Genomic DNA, 19879 nt, shown 5'->3' on the forward strand with positions numbered 1-19879 from the left:
AAAAAGATATCTAAAAATAGAAATGAAATGAAATCAACGTAAAAATGAGAGATGGAAATGCCTAATGGGTTAGGTAACTTTAGGTGCGCGTGGTGTGGTGTGGTCAAAGCAAAAAAATGAGCCATGTTGTTGAGCCATAGTTGGACGGTGGATGTAGTCATGAACCACCATTGGCTCTGTGATATATACGTGTTTGGCGCAATTAACCAATCCAACTAACTAAAGTGTACAACACTTTTTGATCCCCATATATTTTCCTTACATCACAAGAATTTATGTGCTTAGAATTTAAAAGTTTACAAGGTGAGAAATGCACGAATATTATTATTGAGTATAATTATTTGTCTATAAATTAGCTTGGTTGGTTAAAAAATTATCTAGGAAAACCTGATTATGTTGATATTACTATGAACGGTTTATACTTGCACTTTCCATTAACAGGACACATCACCATGCGTTGATGTGTGTGTGATAACAGAATGTCACTTTCATAATTATATATTTGAATAAACTATTCAGACAACTTTTAGTGACCGAATCAAGAAACGCATTAGTTGAAACTTACATATTAATAAGTTGACAACAATCAATGATTGTTGAACATTATCTACACGTTAAAAGACTTATGCCACTACTTAACTAATTAATTATGAAACCACTCAATTAATTAAAGATAAAACCATTTTAACTAGTTCTCAGCAGTATAATTAACTGAATAATATAACAAATAAAAGTGGTTATCCACGGACCATAGCCGCCTGAAAAAGACACCATGCAATGTGCGACTCAAGATTTGACTTATTCATCTTTTTATATTATTTTTGGAATCATCTTTTTATATTATTTTTGGAACAACGACATTTTAATCGCTATCATAAAAATTTATGTAAGCTTAAATTAGTGATATAAAACACCAAAGAAAGAGACAGAAACAATAGCAAAATAGTTTTAAGAGATAAACTTAACAGTAGAGAGATAAATGATAGTCGCTTATTTTTCTTTTTTCTTTTTATGATATACGATTTGTATCATTGTAGTGAAGCATTACCAATCAAACTCAACTCATTAAAACAAGTATTTATATGATAATTAGTTTTATATTACGTTAATCAGCATGTCTTGTCTCACATAGTAACCTTCAATATAAACGAGATCCTTTGATCCATTCCAAAACGGATTACATGGAATCTCACATCATTTCAGCACACACGCATACGATATATGCTTCTTTTTTTTTAATATATACAAATACAACGATATATATCATATATGCTTTACGTAAAATGATAATTCACCAATTATCATTATGCTACACAATCTTCTTTAACCTTTCTAGTTTACAGCCAATATCTAAAAAAAATTGTTCTAATTTGTAAAACGTAAATCATCTATTTTCAGACAGAGTTTGAACTCAAAGTTACCGTCAACACAATTTTTAAAAAAGAGTAATTCTAATACTCTAAGAATAATATGTTTATAAATTGTGATTATTTTTTCACAGAAATATTGTGTAATACCAAAGAAAAGTAAATATGCGATTAAGACATTTGACGTATAAGTGTAGCGTAAGTATCGGAAAATGGAAGCTAAAAATTAAAACTTCGATGTCCTTTCACAAAAACCGTGGATTGGATAAATGTATTGGTTTCGTGGTCGAGTTAGTTACGTAACTATCATTTTATAACAAACACAAAATTAAAATTCTTCTTTGAGTTTTGTATATAAATATCGTAATTCACATCGTTATTTAAATATTAAGATTTGGTGGTTGATTATGACATCAAAGATTGAATATCCCATAACGCAAATTAAAATTGATAATATATACTTCTTTTCTCATTGAATTGATATATAGACCTCGACACTTGGGGGTCATCCATTCATACATATTTATATTTCTTTTTAGGTAACAAAAGATTAGTCACCCAAATATATAATAGGAAAGAAAAAAGAGAGTAAGAAGAGCCTACTTGTGACCCACTAGGACGAAACACTGCCTGACGTGGCTAACTAATCTACTTGGCGGAAAGAAAGACAAGCCCTTATCCCATCTGGATAACGGGTATGAGAATCGAATCGTCAGAAGACTTGATCGGTTAATTACACGCATGGAGGCATTTTTGTCTCAAGTGAAACTGTAGTTATTGTGGGTTCCTCCGTTTTAAATCTGATGTGGAATCATCGTAATATCGTATGAACGAATGTTTTAGGATAAAATAGAAATCATATATCAATGAATAAATACATACAACAACCTGTTATTTTGTCAAAAACTCTCATTGGTCATACCTTTTGTATCAACCCAAAAAATAATGTAAGTTTTTTTTTTCTTTTGTATGGGTTATAATTCTTTCAATATATTTGATCGGTATGTATAGACGTGCAGTAGAATGAAAAGGTCTGAGGAATGCAATATTAACCCACTGGCCACTTGGTTAACAAGAATTCAGAGAGCCATCTCAATTATCAGAAAGCACCAAAAAGAGTCAACCGATCGATTCTGATTATTAATTTGATTTAGCGATAGATGCATGGAAAATCTGAGATGCATGACTTACATTATTAGCCTTATTTTAATTGAAAAAGCAGATATAACTTAGTTTTCAAGCTACCCGTTTGTTAACAACTACGACATTTGTTTTTTTTCATTTTTCTTTTGAATTATTCCAAAGTTTGGTTTAAGATACTGAAATTATAAAAAGACATGTTCAAACGTGTATATAAAAACGAAGAGAATATGTTTTCTAGTATTTAGCTATACATAATTAAAAAAAAAAAAAACATATACCTTATATGAACTAGCTAGACTTAAGCTCTATATAAACTAGAACGATAATTTAAAACTGTATCTAAGCTAATTTAATTAGCTAATCAAAATTAAAGAGGATTCTGTCATCTTATACTGTTTATTAGAGGTTCTAGATAATATCTACTACAGGCGCATGTTTTTGAGTCTTTCCAATTTCTGTAGGCCAAGTCCGGTGGGAAGGTGGAGGTTTTAATTGGGTCATGAATGCGGCAACTTGACCTCTGTTCCCAAAAGTCAAGGCGGAAACTAAAGATGTGAACTAATAAAACTCATCACATTACTACAATCTTACATTATGGAGAATATTTCAACACAAGAAAAGTTGTATCATCCCATACACAATGGCTTTTTGTTTACAAAGAAAATGAAGCTCCGCTTTGTACTCCTCCAAAACGGAATCAGAAAGTTTACAATTTTTGTTTTTTTTTGGCTTGCAAAGAAGTTTTATACATACAAGTTCTATCATATTCATATTCATTTTGTTTTTGTTTTTTTGTAAACAATAACATTTACCGAATATGATTTAGGATAGTGACACAACAACAATAGTATAGACGGAATATATTATATGTGCTGATCATATTAGACTAATTATATACTAGTATAATTGATGGAATGTTTTGTGCAAGCTTTCAAATACTATTGAAAAACAAAAATTATCAACCTTCATCTAGGTAATATTAATATTATTTTTCATAAATTTGGTGTGTAATCACATACTTTTATTAATTTTTTTTTCTTTACCTTTTAAATTTTTGCAAATTGTATCATCAAATGAACTATTTCTGAATATTTTTTTATTTATAGTCAATAACAGAAAAAAGTCAAGGAAAATGAAAAAAAAAAGAAAAAAAAAAGGTTTGTGACGTTTCAAAGTCACCCGAACAAAGCAAAGACGATTAGACTATATATATATCTTCTAAGGGTGACAAAAAAAAAAAAGATGTTCTATCTTTAAAATCCCTTCCTAGAATAGAGAAAAGATATACACTCCATTAAAACTATACATACAGATCATACCTTACATAAATATCTCTCTCTCTCTCTCTCTCTCTTTCTTTCTCTCCTTATATATATATATATATAGATATATAACTCCAAAACAATCATTTTAATCCAAACCCAAAATTATCCTTTTATCAGATTTTTTTTTTCTTTCAGTGAAAATGGGATTGATCTTTAGAGATAAATCCTATATTCTTCTTGTGGCGATTCTTTGTTGTTCATCATTGATATGTATAGTAAAAGCAACAGTCTCTTATGATCGTAAAGCTGTGATCATCAATGGACAAAGAAGAATCCTTCTCTCTGGTTCAATTCACTATCCACGAAGCACCCCTGAGGTAATTCATCAATCATCTTTTATTCACATTTTTACAATTCAATGTTTTTATAAATTTTTGATATTTTGGAGTTTTATGTTCAAAATTTTCATATTTCTCTGTTTTTTCTGTAATGTGTTTCATTCCCAAGCTTTTCTCCTTCACATGGGTTTTGCTTGTTATCTACATAATATATTAAAAAAAAAGTATTTTATTTTATTTTCAGAAGAAGTATTTAAAATTCTGTTTTTGTGTAGATGTGGCCTGGTCTTATACAGAAAGCCAAAGAAGGAGGCTTGGATGTTATTGAGACTTATGTTTTTTGGAATGGCCATGAACCTTCTCCTGGACAAGTAAGTAATCTACCAAAAATATCTTTTTTTTTATTTGATTTTCTTCATTCACAAGTCACATCTCTTCTAAATTTTTCTTTATTGTTATTATTCTTTCCAGTATTATTTTGGAGACAGGTATGATTTGGTTAAGTTCATCAAGTTGGCGCACCAAGCTGGTCTCTATGTTAATCTCAGAATTGGCCCATATGTTTGTGCTGAATGGAACTTTGGGTACAAATATAATAAACTCACTATTTCCCTCCTTTTATAAAAACCAAACTGATTGGTTATCAGATTACAAATTTTTAAAATATTTTGATGGTTTATAGGGGATTTCCGGTTTGGCTCAAATTCGTTCCCGGTATGGCTTTTAGAACGGATAATGAACCCTTCAAGGTTTCAAACTCTAAAACAAAACTCACTTTTTCCCTCTCATCGTATTAATTTTTTTTTGTCATCCTCTCTGATTGGATGATTTGATATTAATTATAACTGATGATTTTGTATAGGCGGCAATGAAGAAATTTACTGAAAAGATTGTATGGCTGATGAAAGCAGAAAAGTTGTTTCAAACTCAAGGAGGACCAATCATTCTTGCACAGGTTTGTTTCATTAAATATCATTAGCCAATGATTTCAAGACATATATGGCTCAAATTAAAAGTTCTTTTATTCTACATAATAAATATGAATAAAATTGGACAGATTGAGAATGAATATGGACCAGTGGAATGGGAGATTGGTGCACCAGGAAAGGCTTATACAAAATGGGTAGCTCAAATGGCATTAGGACTCTCGACAGGTGTTCCATGGATTATGTGCAAGCAAGAAGATGCTCCTTCTCCTATTGTACGTTCTTTCATTCCTCTTTCTTTCTAATCATATTAATATAATTTGGCTAAAGTACAACAAACAATTTTTTTTGTTTTGCTACCGAAAAAGTTATTTTTTTTGGCTTTTTGATCTTTAAAGTATTAAGTTGGTATGATTTTTTACTAGGGTTTGATAAGTTATATTATAACTACCATATATCTCACCAACTTTTTTTTTTTTTTTGCTAGATATTTACAATTGTATTTGCATGTTACCTCATATTTTATTATTTCCACTAATGTGTATAAAATTGCAAATTACAGATAGACACATGCAATGGTTATTACTGTGAGGATTTTAAACCAAACTCAATCAACAAGCCGAAGATGTGGACAGAGAATTGGACCGGTTGGTACACAGAGTTTGGAGGTGCTGTACCGTACAGACCAGTCGAAGATATTGCATACTCTGTTGTACGATTCATAGCAAAAGGAGGTTCCTTCGTCAACTACTATATGGTATATAATACAAAAACAGAGTTACATATCAATACACATCGACTTGGCTTAATGTGTGTTTATTTATATATCTTTTTGTATAGTATCATGGAGGAACAAATTTCGACAGAACAGCCGGTGAGTTCATGGCTTCAAGCTATGACTACGACGCTCCTATTGATGAATACGGTACTAGCTACTAACCAAACTAAAAAAAACACTATACATATGTCTGAATGATTAACTAATCTGATTCTGTTTAATTCAAAAAGGCTTAACAAGAGAACCAAAGTATAGTCATTTGAAAGCATTGCATAAAGCCATCAAACTCAGTGAGCCAGCTTTGGTTTCTGCTGATGCTACTGTTACATGGCTTGGAGCTAAACAAGAAGTATAGATCAAACCTTATTCAAACTTGTAGTTATGTTAAATTTCAACTGAGAAAGGAACCTTATGATTTTGACTGTTTCTTTCAGGCTCATGTGTTCTGGTCTAAATCCTCTTGTGCTGCGTTTTTATCAAACAAAGATGAGAAATCTGCAGCGAGAGTTATGTTCCGTGGATTCCCGTATGATTTGCCTCCTTGGTCAGTTAGTATTTTACCTGACTGCAAAACAGAGGTTTATAACACTGCAAAGGTAAAAACAGAACAGAGAAAACTTTATTTTGTTAAAAGAAAATTACCTTTCTTAATCTTTAGACTGAATTGACACTCTTGTGTTTTTGAATAATCAGGTTAATGCACCAGGCATACACAGGAATATGGTTCCTACTGGTACCGGATTCTCTTGGGGATCATACAACGAAGCGGCTCCTTCTGCGAATGAAGCTGGTACGTTTGCAAGAAACGGGCTTGTGGAACAGTTAAGCATGACTTGGGACAAATCTGACTATTTCTGGTATCTAACTGAGTAAGTATCCCAACATCAGAACTCTCTTTGTTTTTGTCTCAATCTTCGAAAAGAAAATTCATGGTTTGTTTTTGTTTACGGGTATTTTTACTCAGCGTCACAATTGGTGCTGGTGAGAGGTTTTTGAAGACTGGTGACTACCCGCTTCTTACAGTTATGTCAGCTGGACATGTTGTTCATGTGTTTGTCAATGGGCAGCTTTCAGGTAGTACAATAGCAACAACAGAAGCTTTTCTTTGTCTCGGTGTTGTTTAGTTTTTGTAACTTGACAACATTATTGGTATTTTCTCTGTTTTCAGGAAGTGCTTATGGAGCACTAGCGCACACAAAAGTAACATTTAGCCAGAAGATTAAACTACATGCAGGTGTCAACAAGCTTGCTCTGTTGAGTGTTGCAGTTGGTCTCCCGGTTAGTTCCTGATGAGATACTCTAGCTCTCTCTTTTAAACCGGTTTTGGTGCCAAGAAGATAATTAGGTTCTGAGCTTTTGTGCTTCTTAATTTGCTTGCAGAACGTTGGTACGCATTTTGAACAGTGGAATAAAGGAGTTCTTGGTCCGGTCACACTGAAGGGAGTTAACTCCGGAACATGGGATATGTCGAAATGGAAATGGTCCTATAAGGTTCTCCCTGAAATTCAAAACAAACTTAAAGTTTGAGTTTCCTAGTAACAAACCTAAACTCATAACACTGTTTTTAATTTGATTTTAACAGGTTGGTGTAAAAGGTGAAGCTTTGAGTCTTCATACCAACACAGAGAGTTCCTCTGTAAGATGGACTCAAGGATCATTTGTGGTAAAGAGGCAACCATTGACCTGGTACAAGGTAAGACAAAACACAAGGACTTAATATCATGTCTAGATTTGAAACAATGAAAATTTGAGAAACCAATATCTTTTGTTTGGGTTGCAGTCTACTTTTGCCACACCAGCAGGAAATGAACCATTGGCTTTAGACATGAACACAATGGGTAAAGGTCAAGTTTGGATAAATGGTAGAAACATTGGACGTCACTGGCCTGGTTATAAAGCTCAAGGATCTTGCGGACGTTGTAACTACGCTGGAACTTACGACGCAAAGAAATGTTTGAGTAACTGTGGTGAAGCTTCACAAAGATGGTACCATGTACCTCGTTCATGGCTAAGGTCTCAGAACGTTATAGTTGTGTTTGAAGAATGGGGTGGTGATCCTAATGGAATCTCATTGGTGAAAAGAACATGAAAACAGCTTCTTCTGATTCCAAGTTTTCAGGACAGAACATAGCTGGTTTGATTTGTTTGTCTACCTCTCTCTGGCTTTGCTTTGAAGATAGAGACAGAGCTAGAAAAATATATGAATACAAGAATTATACCTCCTGTATATGTATATTTTTACTACTGGCTAGTTATCAGTGAGTAAATAAAATTCACAGAAATAATACAAATGAGTGTTTTAATATTGCCAGGAATCCTTTTTACATTGATCTCCCAGTCTTATGCTTAATGGGCCTTCAACTAGGCCTAATTAAGTATCAATTAGGTTAATTTAAAAACGTACGTTAGATGATGATAACATGCAAAACTCTAGGGATTCATTTGTTAAATAAAGCATTCTTACTTTTCACGGGATTAATAGTTTCCGTATTTACAAAATAGTCCCTAAGCCCTAGAAGCATTAGTACTTCAATGTGCCGAATTACCAAAATGGTCACATTAAAACCACTTAACTACCAACTAGCCCTATTCTTCTACAAGAGTACGACCATCCATTTACTGATTTTTATTTTTTTTCCATTTTTCTTGCTACCCTATTACCAACAACGTGTAAATCATTTTCACTTTTTCACCCATAATTACCCTCCAAGAAAATACAATGACCAAACTACCCTCCAAAGACGGTCAAACACAGTCTTCTTCGTCCTCGCCTAGAAACCTCGCAAGCAAATCGTCATTCCACTCACACGACTCACTCGCGCTCACCTCGTTTGTACTCCACGCGCCACCGCCTTTCTCGCCTCCGTACTCGAAACAGTACAGACCACTGGCGTCGACGCTTGCCATTGCCGAAGCGTCGCTGTCCGAGAACGAAGGCCCGCAGCTCTCTTCGTTGACGTTGATCGTGATGTAACCGGAAGAAGACTGAACAACCAACGGAACCGCGTACGGATCGTCGATAAACCTCACTCTGAAACCCCCTTCGCCGGAAAAGTTAGTACCTTCGATCTCCGTCGTCGTCATTGTCGTCGTCGGTGAAGATGATGATGATGACTCAACGAGACTCATGATTTCATCAGGCGTATACTCTTCGGCGACTAGCGTATTCCTCGTCGTCGTCGTCACTTCCTTCTCCGCCGTCTCGTCTTCTCTCTTCCTCATTTCGTCTTCCATTCTCTCTCTCTCTCTCTCGGAACTCAAAAGAGAGGAGTAAATTATAAAGAATGAGACCGTACCACTACTGTTGTGATATTTGTTTCTTGCACACTTTATATATACAAAAGTGTAGACATATATACATTTTTTTGGTGATAATATCAATAAAATACAGTGAATTGAGTCCTGTAAGTGGGTCAGAATGAATGATAAAAATTATATTAAGTCTAAATCAAATAAACTATAAGCTCTCCTGTCTTTTTTAGTTATTGAAAATATGTTACACGTTCTAATAATATAATTTTAGCATTTTCTTTCGTTAGAAGTCCACTAAGAAAATCTAAAGACAAAGGAACAAGGATCTTAAACTCGTGATGATATAGTAATGTTGATAGTTACTTTCAAAATTCATAGTATCATACTAATACTTTTATGTAAAGAAAAAAAAAAAGGAATCCAGGAAAAGGTATGGAAAAATTGATGAGGAGTTACTAAAATTAGGAAGCTGGTCGGTGAGTAAATTTTCGATACACTAACTATGTAGTTGGACTTTTCTCTGATAAAACCAAAAGTGGGTGGATATTTTTCTTTTTCTTTAATGTTCTCTCTTTCTCATATATACCAAACGAAAAAAAGAAAAAAAAATGAAAAGACAGAATTAGTGATGTGAAAAGACGTTAATGGGTCTCGAATTGATTTCGAAACTTACAGGGACGTGCCATCTGTTTGGTCACTGTGTGTAGAGGAGAGAGAGATAAATGAGATCTGTGCACTTTTTTTGTTTTCCCTTGCAGCGATGCGACGCTGACATATTTTTTATATTCATCGATATACACACGATTTATATGATTCCATTGGTCCAAACGCAACAACCAATCAGAATATGTATGGCTTTTATATTTGTTAAATTCAATTTTATTAGTTGAACCGGTGGTCTGTACCGGAGTGTTGTAAAAGGAAGATCATGCTGCTAGCTCATAAAACGTGATATGTACATTCAAATTAAACAGAATCTCTTGTTTCTCTTCTAACATGCAAACATCTCTCTTAACTAATTTGTTGACCCTGGGAATGATGATCTATCTCTCTTGGTTTTTTCGATTAACCGGTTTCCACTTCTAGGAGGCAAAGAGTTGCTTGTAAGACAAGCCACCAGCTTCCCTTCCGTCTTTTTAACTTACAAGGGCGGCAACCAAAAACTCCAATGTTCTATAACTTGCAAAAGATCGTTCAACGTGAACCGGATCGTAACATGACAGTTGGTGTCCCGTGCTCGCTCAAGCTTCCGGTTGATAATCTCCTCATCTTTTGCCAGAACCTCTTGCCTCGACCCGAGGCCAAGGGACCTGAGTTAGACTGTCTCTCGAATCTCCCTGACCCTGTGTACATATCCGACACTGAAAGTCCTCTCTCTGTGTCAGGCTCAGAGTCGTAATTAGGTAGCAAAGGATACCGGGCCATCCTCCCTGAGCCTCCACCACAAGAGCTCTCAGCTCGAGTGTCATCTCTCAGATCGTCTTGAGTGATTGAAGTTACAGAGTTGAGTTCCTTAGCTTCATCGCATTCGTTGCTGACAAGTTTCAAAGCTTGCACTACTTCTCCCATGAAAGGACGGTGCGATACTTCAGGTTGAACGCACATCGAAGCTATCGCCGCGACTTTAGCTATGCTATCAAATGAGATCTCGGGTCCTAAAGACCGATCTATAATAGCTGCAAGCCCTTCTGTGCTTGTGAGAAAAGACCGAGTCCATGAAACTAAGTTCTCCTGTCCTGCTGGTTGAGACATATCCACCGGTTTCCTCCCTGTAAGTAGCTCGAGAAGCACAACTCCATAGCTATACACATCACTCTTCACCAAAAGATGCCCAGTCATTGCGTATTCCGGTGCCACATACCTATCAAAAAGCAACATTAATAAGTTCAAATCTGAACAGGAACAAAAAAAGTTAGCAGCAGTTTGTACCAATTGTGGTTTTTTTTGTTATCTTACCCAAATGTTCCCATAACGCGCGTCGATATATGTCTGTTATCTTCATCGTCAAGGGCATTTCGAGCCAATCCAAAGTCAGAGACTTTAGGTGTGAAATCATGTTCAAGCAAGATGTTGCTGGACTTGAAGTCTCTGTGTATAACTCGGGGGCTGGAGTCTTCGTGCAAATACGCTAAACCACGGGCAGCACCAAGAGCTATCTTCAACCGAGCATCCCAATCTACCAGCGAAGATTCTTTATCGATTCCTGAATATTAAACAGAAAGAAAACAAGAGATTAGCTTCAAAAATAAGAAAACCAAACGGAACCAAAACCATAGGTATATATGAGGTCTGGAAAGAAAACATACCGTGGAGGTGAGATTCAACGCTGCCATTTGGTATGAGTTCATAAACCAGGGAACGGTTACGATCTTCGATACAAATACCGATTAAATTCACAAGGTTTCTGTGATGAAGACGGCTAAGCATTTCAACTTCAGCCAAGAACTCTCGGCTGCCTTGATGGTCATCTCTCTTCAATACTTTAACTGCTACTTTAGTTCCATCATCGAAAACACCTTCGTAAACCCGCCCGAATCCACCTTCACCAAGTACCCTCGTTTCATCAAAGTTATTAGTAGCTTTCACTATTTCGCTTGCGGTGAACGTCTTTGCAGAGAGAGTAAACGGAGCAATGCTTGATTCAAATGACAATGACGTTGAGCTAAACCGGCTTCCGGTTAAAGATCTCGCCGAGCCTGCACATTCAACTTAGTTATTTCCTGTTTCTTCCAACAGCAACAGTAGTACTAACAAGGGTGCCTTATCAGTAACCGTTTTTTACCTGATGGTTTCGAGAGGGAAGGCAGCGAAGAGCGAGCAACTGGCACTCTTTTAGAAAGACGCCGCTGATCTCTTTGTCGTCGGAAAACCAAGAACCAAACGATAACGAAACATAAACCGATAAAAGCAGCTGCGGATAAAACAATCACAGCAATACTTCCGGCATTGAGATCTTTCTTGTGGGGCTTCTTTGGAACATCAACCCCGATCGGTTTGACTGCCCTTCCATTATTAGTACCGGAGTATGGTCCTTGATCTATAATGGTCATACCAGAAGTTGGCGGAGAAGCAGGTAAACCAGGATAACGAACGTAAATCACGTCGTATCTGCCAAAGATTAGTTCATCTATATAGACTTTTTTACTCCAGAATCTCTGGTAAGTCAGCATTGCAGTCATGTTCTCGAATTTATCTCCGAGCGGAACTAAATCGATAAGAACAATGGATTTCTCGGGTTGTTCACTAGCGGCGTTAGCTCCCATTATACGGACTTGGCTCTGTTTCATGAAAACTCCAGCACTGATTTCCCGAGCGAATTCTGAAACCATAGGGAAGAAGTCGTAGAGGGCCATGCTAAGGCGCAGCTCAACCTGAATTGGCCAGACACAACCACATGGAGATCCTGGAGGTGTGTTTGTGTACGGTTCCAAGCAAACAGTTGAAGAACAATCTACAGAACACAACAACAGCAATTAGTTTCACACCGAAACAAGACCCCCAAAAAAGACAGCTTTGTTCCCAAAATATATGAAAAAAAAACTTTAAGAACCTGAATTAGGGGGAGGAGGAGGAAATGCTTGAAGCGGTGGACCGAGTGGGAATTTCCGAGATTTCGAAGGTCTTGAAGAGGACCTGAGAGGAAAAACTTTAGGACAAGCAAACAGAATTTAGGATTTCACATCAACCAAAGAGGTTAAATATAAACAGATTTTACAAATTTGTTGTCTGAGATCAGAGTCAAACCTTGGGTTGGAGAAGGTGCTGGAGCCGGGGAGATGCGTTTCATAGAGGAAGAGACTGGAGCGTGATAAGGAGAAATCAAAGAAGTAGGAATGGGAGAAGAAGGAGCATGGTGTGCTGATGGAGGAGGGGCCATTAAACCTATAACAACAACACAACATAAGAAAAACAGAGAATTAAGATCACGAGAAGTGTGATGACTGACCAATCTAAGTATCTCAAAGTGGAAACCTTTACGATGGTTTGACTTCTTTGGAGATATGTGATGCGGTAATGGTGGTGAAGGAGCTGGACTATTTGTGATATTCTTTCGTTCTTGATGATGTCGATGGTTTGAAGGTAGAGGAGGAGATGATGATGATGAAAAATGGCGGTGATCATTACTTGGTGTAGAATCTGGCGGTGGAGTAGTAGTAGATGGAGATGTATGATGAGAGTGTCCGTTGAACTTGGGGGCTGAGGGAGCTATCAAAGGAGGAGAAGCTGTAATGTAATAATAAAATGAATTTAGTCTTCTTGATTACCGGAAATAACAGTAACTTATATGATTGATGCCTTCGAAAAAGTCTAACCTTTATGTGGGATGACAGGCAAGGGTTTAGCAATTTCATTTGACGGTGCAGCACCAGGACTTTTGTTATCATCTCCATTATCGCTGGGCGGTGGATGTTTTACTGGATTCACAGCATGATCTATAGAAAAGAAGAGGAAATGTTGATGTTCAGGATACTGTTTTGTTGACGGATAAAACACATTTCAAAATTTGAGCAAACCTGGTGAGACAGCAGGGGATTCTATGGGAAAAACTGGGTGCGTAGTTGCCGGATTTCTTCTTGTTGGAGTTGAGGTGGGCACTGCACAGTTTGAGAGATATCTCAGATAGTAAAGAGAGACACTTTTGTAAGAATACGAGGAAAAATATATACAGAGTAAGTTAATTCCGCAACCGCATACCAGGTGAGCTAGAGGGTGTTAGCTTTGGTAAGACGGGAAGAACTGGCGGGGAAATGTCAATTGATACTGTTGGTGGAGATGCAACTGATTCAGAGACCACAAATGAGTTTATGCCATAAAACGAATCCAATACACCTGAAACATAAATAGGGTACGGGGAGAGCAAAACTGTACCAGGAGCAATAGGCTTTTCAACTGGATGCTTGTGACTGTTAGAAGAATTCCTAGGAGGTACACTACTCGGTGTAGGCGGAGGCAGAGCCACTGATGGGAATGGAGGAACATCCGAAACAGGTGATGTAACCGGGCCTGCGGAGTAGACAACATTGCAAGCTAAAGATTCAAGATTTATGCTAAAGTTTCAAGATTCAAGATTCAAGATTCAAGATTCAAGTTAAAAGACTAGACAACATTGGAAGCTAAAAGCTTCAAGATTTATGCTAAAGTTTCAAGATTCAAGTTAAAAGACTAGAGCACATCGCAAGCTAAAGAATCAAGATTTATGCTAAAGTTTCAAGATTCAAGTCAAAGACTAGAGCACATTGCAAGCTAAAGAATCAAGATTTTAATCACTATATATCAGGAATTCGCAGTATATAACACATACTTGGAGTAACTCTTCCTGAGAACGGAGGCTCCTTTGGTGCATTTCTTGGAATGAACTGAGGTGGTGAAGCAGTCGGTGCAATGGGTTGAACCAGAGGCGAATTTCCCGGTAACTCTTTCACAGGAACTGTAGCTGGAGCTGAATTAGAATCAAAACCCAATTTATAAGTTCCTTTTTTTTTTGTTTCAAAAGTGCCTTGCAAGTGTTCGATTAATTGTCTGTAAGAAGAGATCAACACTTCACCTGGAGCAACAGGAACCGAGACGATAGGCTCACCGGTCGGAGCTTCACTCCCGACGGAATCTGACGGTGGTGGAGCTGCCACGTCAGCTACAGGAGGAAGAGACGGCTGAGAAGCTTTAGACGGTGGCACATTGCCGGATTTATGAGATTCAGGTGAATTACTCGGTGCTTGACCAAACCCTTTTGAAATTTCCGGTAATGGAGACGGTGGTGATGATGATAACGGAGATAACAAATCCAATCCTGAAGTTCAAACAATTAAACCCAAAAATTTGAGATCCTTAAAGAAAAAAAAAGCTAGTTGTTGGATTCTAACACGAAACCATAAAAACTTCACATTATAAAATCGCATTGTGACTGTTTGCAATAAAGTTTCCTTTTTTCTAGAATTTAGCAAAAAAAAACCAAACTAAAAAAAGGTTTCAAATTTACCAAATTGATCAACCCCAATTTAATAATAAAAAAAAAAGGTGAAAACAAATAATTGCCTTTTTTTTTTTTGTTAGGGCAAATGAAATTTAAAAAGAACAGACCTGAGGAAGAAGAAGCAGCAACTAAAACTGATGAAACAAGAGAGATCCTAAGAAGGAGAATAAAAATCTCCATTCCATAGAAGAGATCAAGCTTCCTCGATGATCACGAGGAAAAGACTGAAAAAGAATTGATTGATGGGTTTTTTTAATGCTCTCCCAAGTTTAAAGCAATCGAAGTGGTGGCACAAGGAGATGAAATGACTTCAAACGCAAGAAGAAAGAAAGAATGAAGAAGCTCTTCAGCAAAAGGAACAGTGAGAAAGAAGCAAAGGAATGATTTTTATATATTTTTTCTCTTTTAATGTTCACTTCACACCAAAAAAAAGAAAGAAAGAGAGATTAAATTAAAGACAGGAACTGAGTTTGGTGGAAGAGAACGGTAGTAATCAAAAGAGGTCTTGTGCAATTAATCTCTCATGTTTGAACCCAAAACAAAACAAAAAAACGTTTCTTTCTTCTCTCAATTGGTCACAAGAGATCAAGAGAGAGAGAGAGATTTGATTTAACAGAAAAGGTGGGATTTTTTTTTTTTTTAATAAGAAGAAGGTAGTGGGATAGTGTCAATGGAGGAAAACTAGTGTGTGTGTGTATTGTCTGAGAAAGAGCCTAGTGGGGTTTTAGTAACCATTTGTTTATTATTGACCTCTCTTTTTTATATTTTTTGCTCTCCTTTGGTTTGAAGAAGTGAATTTAATTTAAAATTCTTTTTGTTTTCCATGAAGATGTTTATGTTAACTTACACAAATAGATTTCCTACACATGTATGTTTTGATTTCATTGGGTTTTGAGAATTATGTGAAAAAAGCGTCTCCCAAAACATAAAAATTAGAATTATTTTTACGTTTGTAGTGAGACAAAGATCTATATACTGTATAATTGAATCTTTAAGATTGATTAACCAACCACCGTTTATTTAATTATTTTTGGATTTATTGATAATTAAAAGGGTAAGTTTGTATCATGTCAGTCTAGATAAGATTAGCAAAAAGCTAAACCCACTTTTAAGATACTTATTTGACACTTTTTGAAACATTTTAACAGTATACTATATGTTTATATATGCTACATATAGAGATATATGTTGGCATGATTCTTGTAAATTAACAAATTTCTGTCGTGTAAATCATTCTTTTATATATGTAGGACATGGTTATAAACAGTAGTTGTTGTCTCCGATTGAAATTATAACCAAACACTTGGAAGCATATCTTATTTGAACTTCAAGTCCCGTTTGGTTACAAACGCAATAATAATGATACAAAATATATATTAAAAAAGGTAAAAAAAGATTATTGGGAACAAATATTAAACTGGTTAATATTGTTGAACATACCCTTAATTGACGCATGACTAAACTTTTATATTTTTCAATATCTCCTCAACTCAAAGTCACCACGCCCTTCTAAATTAAATTTATGTTAGTCGATATCTACTAGTGAATTGTACGATCATGCATATGAAGTCTAAGTTTTCATAATGATTAATCTCCAGTATTCTCCACAGTCAAAGATAATAAGTGGTGGAATAGATTGAAATTTGTTTTGTATTGTAAAACTTGTTGAATTCAAAGAAAAATGAATCCAATGAGGAGACAAATTAATTAACCCGATCCTATATCCCCTTAATCCAATCTTCACCAAAAAAAAAACAAACAAAGTTAGTGTGGATTAGCTTTTCAAACCGATTTTGTTGTTTATCATATGACCATAACTCCATAACTCCATAACGTAACATCATGTAATAATACGTATGTTACGCTTCCTTCAAATTCAAAATAACAATAAAACCTTCTTTGTTTTAGAATACAAGTTTCGTATATTCTTTTTTCTTTTTATTATTTTCTCATTCTTTTCACAATATTACAAGAATCACAACGTTGTTTTCATATCTTACTTTGTTTGCTTTATGAAAGAAAAAAAAAAAAAAGATAGATATATACATAGATTAAAAAAACCTATGGTTATAAAATTGATAGCAACAATTCACTTTAATTGATGGGAACAACAAAAGCACCAACGTAACATCTTCTATATACTTCCATCAAATTAAAATGGAAGTCTATAAAATTTTTGAAATTGATCACAAGCCGAATTTTAAGATTTAATACAGTAGAACCTCTCTAAATTAATAAACTTTTCCGGTCCTAAATTGGGACTAGTGTAATTTTGGACATTATTCGATAATATAATAAAATAATATTTTTTTTAAAAATCCTTTATAAATATATGGTCTCATCAATAAAATAAATTAATAATTCTATAGAATTATCTAAATATATGTATATATAAACATATTAATTTTTAGTAAAGTTCATTTTTGATATTTTTACAATATAAAAATCTTTGAGTGCTATCGTCAAAACATGATAATTGTTATTTTCATTGTAATTAATTTTATAAAAATATTAGTTATAACTATTAAATTTTATTTTTAATATTTTTTTACTAAATTAGGAAAGTCTCTCTATAAATTAATAATTATTAAATAATCGAAAAATTAAAACCTTTATAAATTAATAGATTTTGTTGGTCCTAATATTATTAATTTCTAGAGGTTTTACTGTAAGTCAAAGATTAGGTCCACTTGATAACATGTTGACCAAGAAGAAAAGTGTACTGATCATTCTCTCTAGTGGATGAAGACCTCCCGGGAAAACTATAAAATATAGTATTAGTGATTACAGAGGCGATCCATCACGGATTAATATTTAAACTTGCCTTATACCAAAAAAAGAAAGAAAAAGAGATGGACTTTGATAGACAATCTAGGATACATCTTCATAAACAAATTGTTAAAATGTTGTAGTAGTTTAAAAACACCAAACTTTGACTTTCATCGTCTTGCTCGTATTTCCCAAGATTTTGCTCGCTCTCGGTGTAGCTTTTTTGGTGAGGAAATAAAAAGATCACAACCATGCAAAATTAACGTTCGGAAACGTCATTTCATTAACGTGGACAAAAGAAAACATAGATTTTGCTCAAAATTATAGTATTAATCGTTTTAAGTAAATAGTGAGTCCATAATCACACGCTAGTTCCAAACAGAATCACTGTATGAATGATATTGATATATAATGATATATTCAACCTTTAAATAGAAAGTGACATCTTTATAATTTATATTGTATTTTAAGCTTATACCCCCTTTGGAAAAAAACGAACTTAAGTTTGCATATCTCAAATCTTGAATTATTACATAAGCAAAATGGTGATATGTGTAGATTATGATATATTTTTTTGTTCATAAGTAGAGTAAAGCCAAGCAAACACCAGAGCTCTTCTTTAGTAAGAATTAATTCACCTATAAGAATACTTTTTCACAACAACAACAAAAAAAAAATCGTTACAAAACCCGTGGTGTAAGAATCAGTTCCGTTGTCACTAATTAATGACTTTTAGGTTTTGAACTTATAAAACAAAAACTCTAAATAAAACAAAATCAAAAATCTTATTTCGTTTCAATGCAAATGCAAGCACCGACAAAAAAAAACGAATGATAGAGGTTCAGAAGAAAACGAGAAGGATTCAATACGATTTTTGATTACAATGCAATTGCAGATCGTAATTTGGTGTCGTATGTGTGGGGACATCAGCAAAACGATTCAATACGACCAGATTTGAGTTTGGCTTCTTGTCGTTTAAACTATAAGAAGTGATCACGGACAACGACCTTTAGCTCTCTCTTTGTTTCTTCTTTACTGTTCAAACAATCTTTCTTTGAATATCGTATAGTATTTATAAAGTCCAATATAAATTAGGTGAAAGACCATAAACAAAGATTAAAGAATAAAAACTGAGTTTGATTAAAGGTTATATAAATTGTCGAAATCTAAAGTGGTCAAAAATATGTACTACTACCTATTACCTAATAATTCTAACTAGTACTAGTACTAAATTATTAGCCAGCCTCCCTATTTATAATGAGATATTTCGTATGATGGTCGAGCCTCGTGACAAATTGATTACTAATATACCCACCGATATTAATAAATATTCCTCTCTGATGTCTGAAGTCTGAACTGGAACCGACTAAGTCCAGGTGGGACTGTACTACCACCACTGACAAATTTTATTTATTATTCATTTTTCCAAAATAAGGAAAACAACAATTAAATGGGGAAATTAATCTTACAAAAATATGCAAATTAGCCTAAAATACTAGAGGGTTGTTGATGCATTTAAAGAGAGAGACCTACTATATGGGACCATACAAATTTAAAGGATTGAGAAGATAACAATACTACAGAGCCATGTGCACAGGCATAGACAAGAATCTATAAACCCTTTATAGGAGGGTTTGGTTTTTGTTTCCTTTACTCTTTTGCTAAAGCTGCAACAACCAACAGCAACAAAAGAAAAAGCTTGATTTATAACCTTAAAGATGAAGAGATGATGTTTCTCTCTTCATTTACCATGTGTTAACCTCGTTCTCAAGCTACCATCTTTCAAATGCCTGAGAGTTTGACTCTGATTCACTAAAACCAGCTTCACTCTCATTCTTTAGACACGAATGTGGTTTTCATCAAGTTATTAAAGGTTGATGCTGCGTGGGTTTTTGTTTATTACAGTAACCATTCTAGAATTTAACGTATGTCTTGGCTAGAAATGATTGAGATTAATTACTGTAGATGAGAAAATTTTTTTTTTACCAACCAACAAAAAGTCAGTAGTTTAGGTGAAAACAGGTGAAGCAAATGCTAGACATGACTGTTGTGTGTTTCCGTGATGGTCAC

The 19879-nt window shown here is 34.8% G+C and overlaps 3 protein-coding genes across 3 annotated transcripts; 1 reads left to right on the forward strand and 2 right to left on the reverse strand.

Moving 5' to 3' along the window:
* On the forward strand, window positions 3750-8124 carry LOC104761752 (beta-galactosidase 4). The gene is made up of 16 exons (XM_010484871.2): window positions 3750-4152; window positions 4389-4484; window positions 4585-4697; window positions 4796-4862; window positions 4976-5068; window positions 5171-5314; window positions 5602-5796; window positions 5880-5964; window positions 6048-6166; window positions 6252-6413; window positions 6511-6686; window positions 6782-6891; window positions 6986-7095; window positions 7198-7308; window positions 7400-7510; window positions 7598-8124. Exons 1-16 carry the CDS (start codon window positions 3976-3978, stop codon window positions 7904-7906), a joined length of 2178 nt encoding a protein of 725 aa, XP_010483173.1. The 5' UTR covers window positions 3750-3975; the 3' UTR covers window positions 7907-8124.
* On the reverse strand, window positions 8298-9102 carry LOC104761755. The gene has a single exon (XM_010484872.2). It carries the CDS (start codon window positions 9049-9051, stop codon window positions 8563-8565), a length of 489 nt encoding a protein of 162 aa, XP_010483174.1. The 5' UTR covers window positions 9052-9102; the 3' UTR covers window positions 8298-8562.
* On the reverse strand, window positions 10005-15722 carry LOC104761756 (receptor-like serine/threonine-protein kinase ALE2). The gene is made up of 14 exons (XM_010484873.2): window positions 15148-15722; window positions 14615-14857; window positions 14372-14509; window positions 13939-14073; window positions 13765-13848; window positions 13584-13664; window positions 13383-13502; window positions 13042-13293; window positions 12814-12951; window positions 12620-12715; window positions 11852-12520; window positions 11376-11765; window positions 11026-11272; window positions 10005-10930 (listed from the first exon to the last, which is right to left on the reverse strand). Exons 1-14 carry the CDS (start codon window positions 15218-15220, stop codon window positions 10264-10266), a joined length of 3333 nt encoding a protein of 1110 aa, XP_010483175.1. The 5' UTR covers window positions 15221-15722; the 3' UTR covers window positions 10005-10263.

Source organism: Camelina sativa, chromosome 18 (genome assembly GCF_000633955.1).
Source record: "Camelina sativa cultivar DH55 chromosome 18, Cs, whole genome shotgun sequence".
In the NCBI taxonomy this organism is placed as follows: Eukaryota; Viridiplantae; Streptophyta; class Magnoliopsida; order Brassicales; family Brassicaceae; genus Camelina; species Camelina sativa.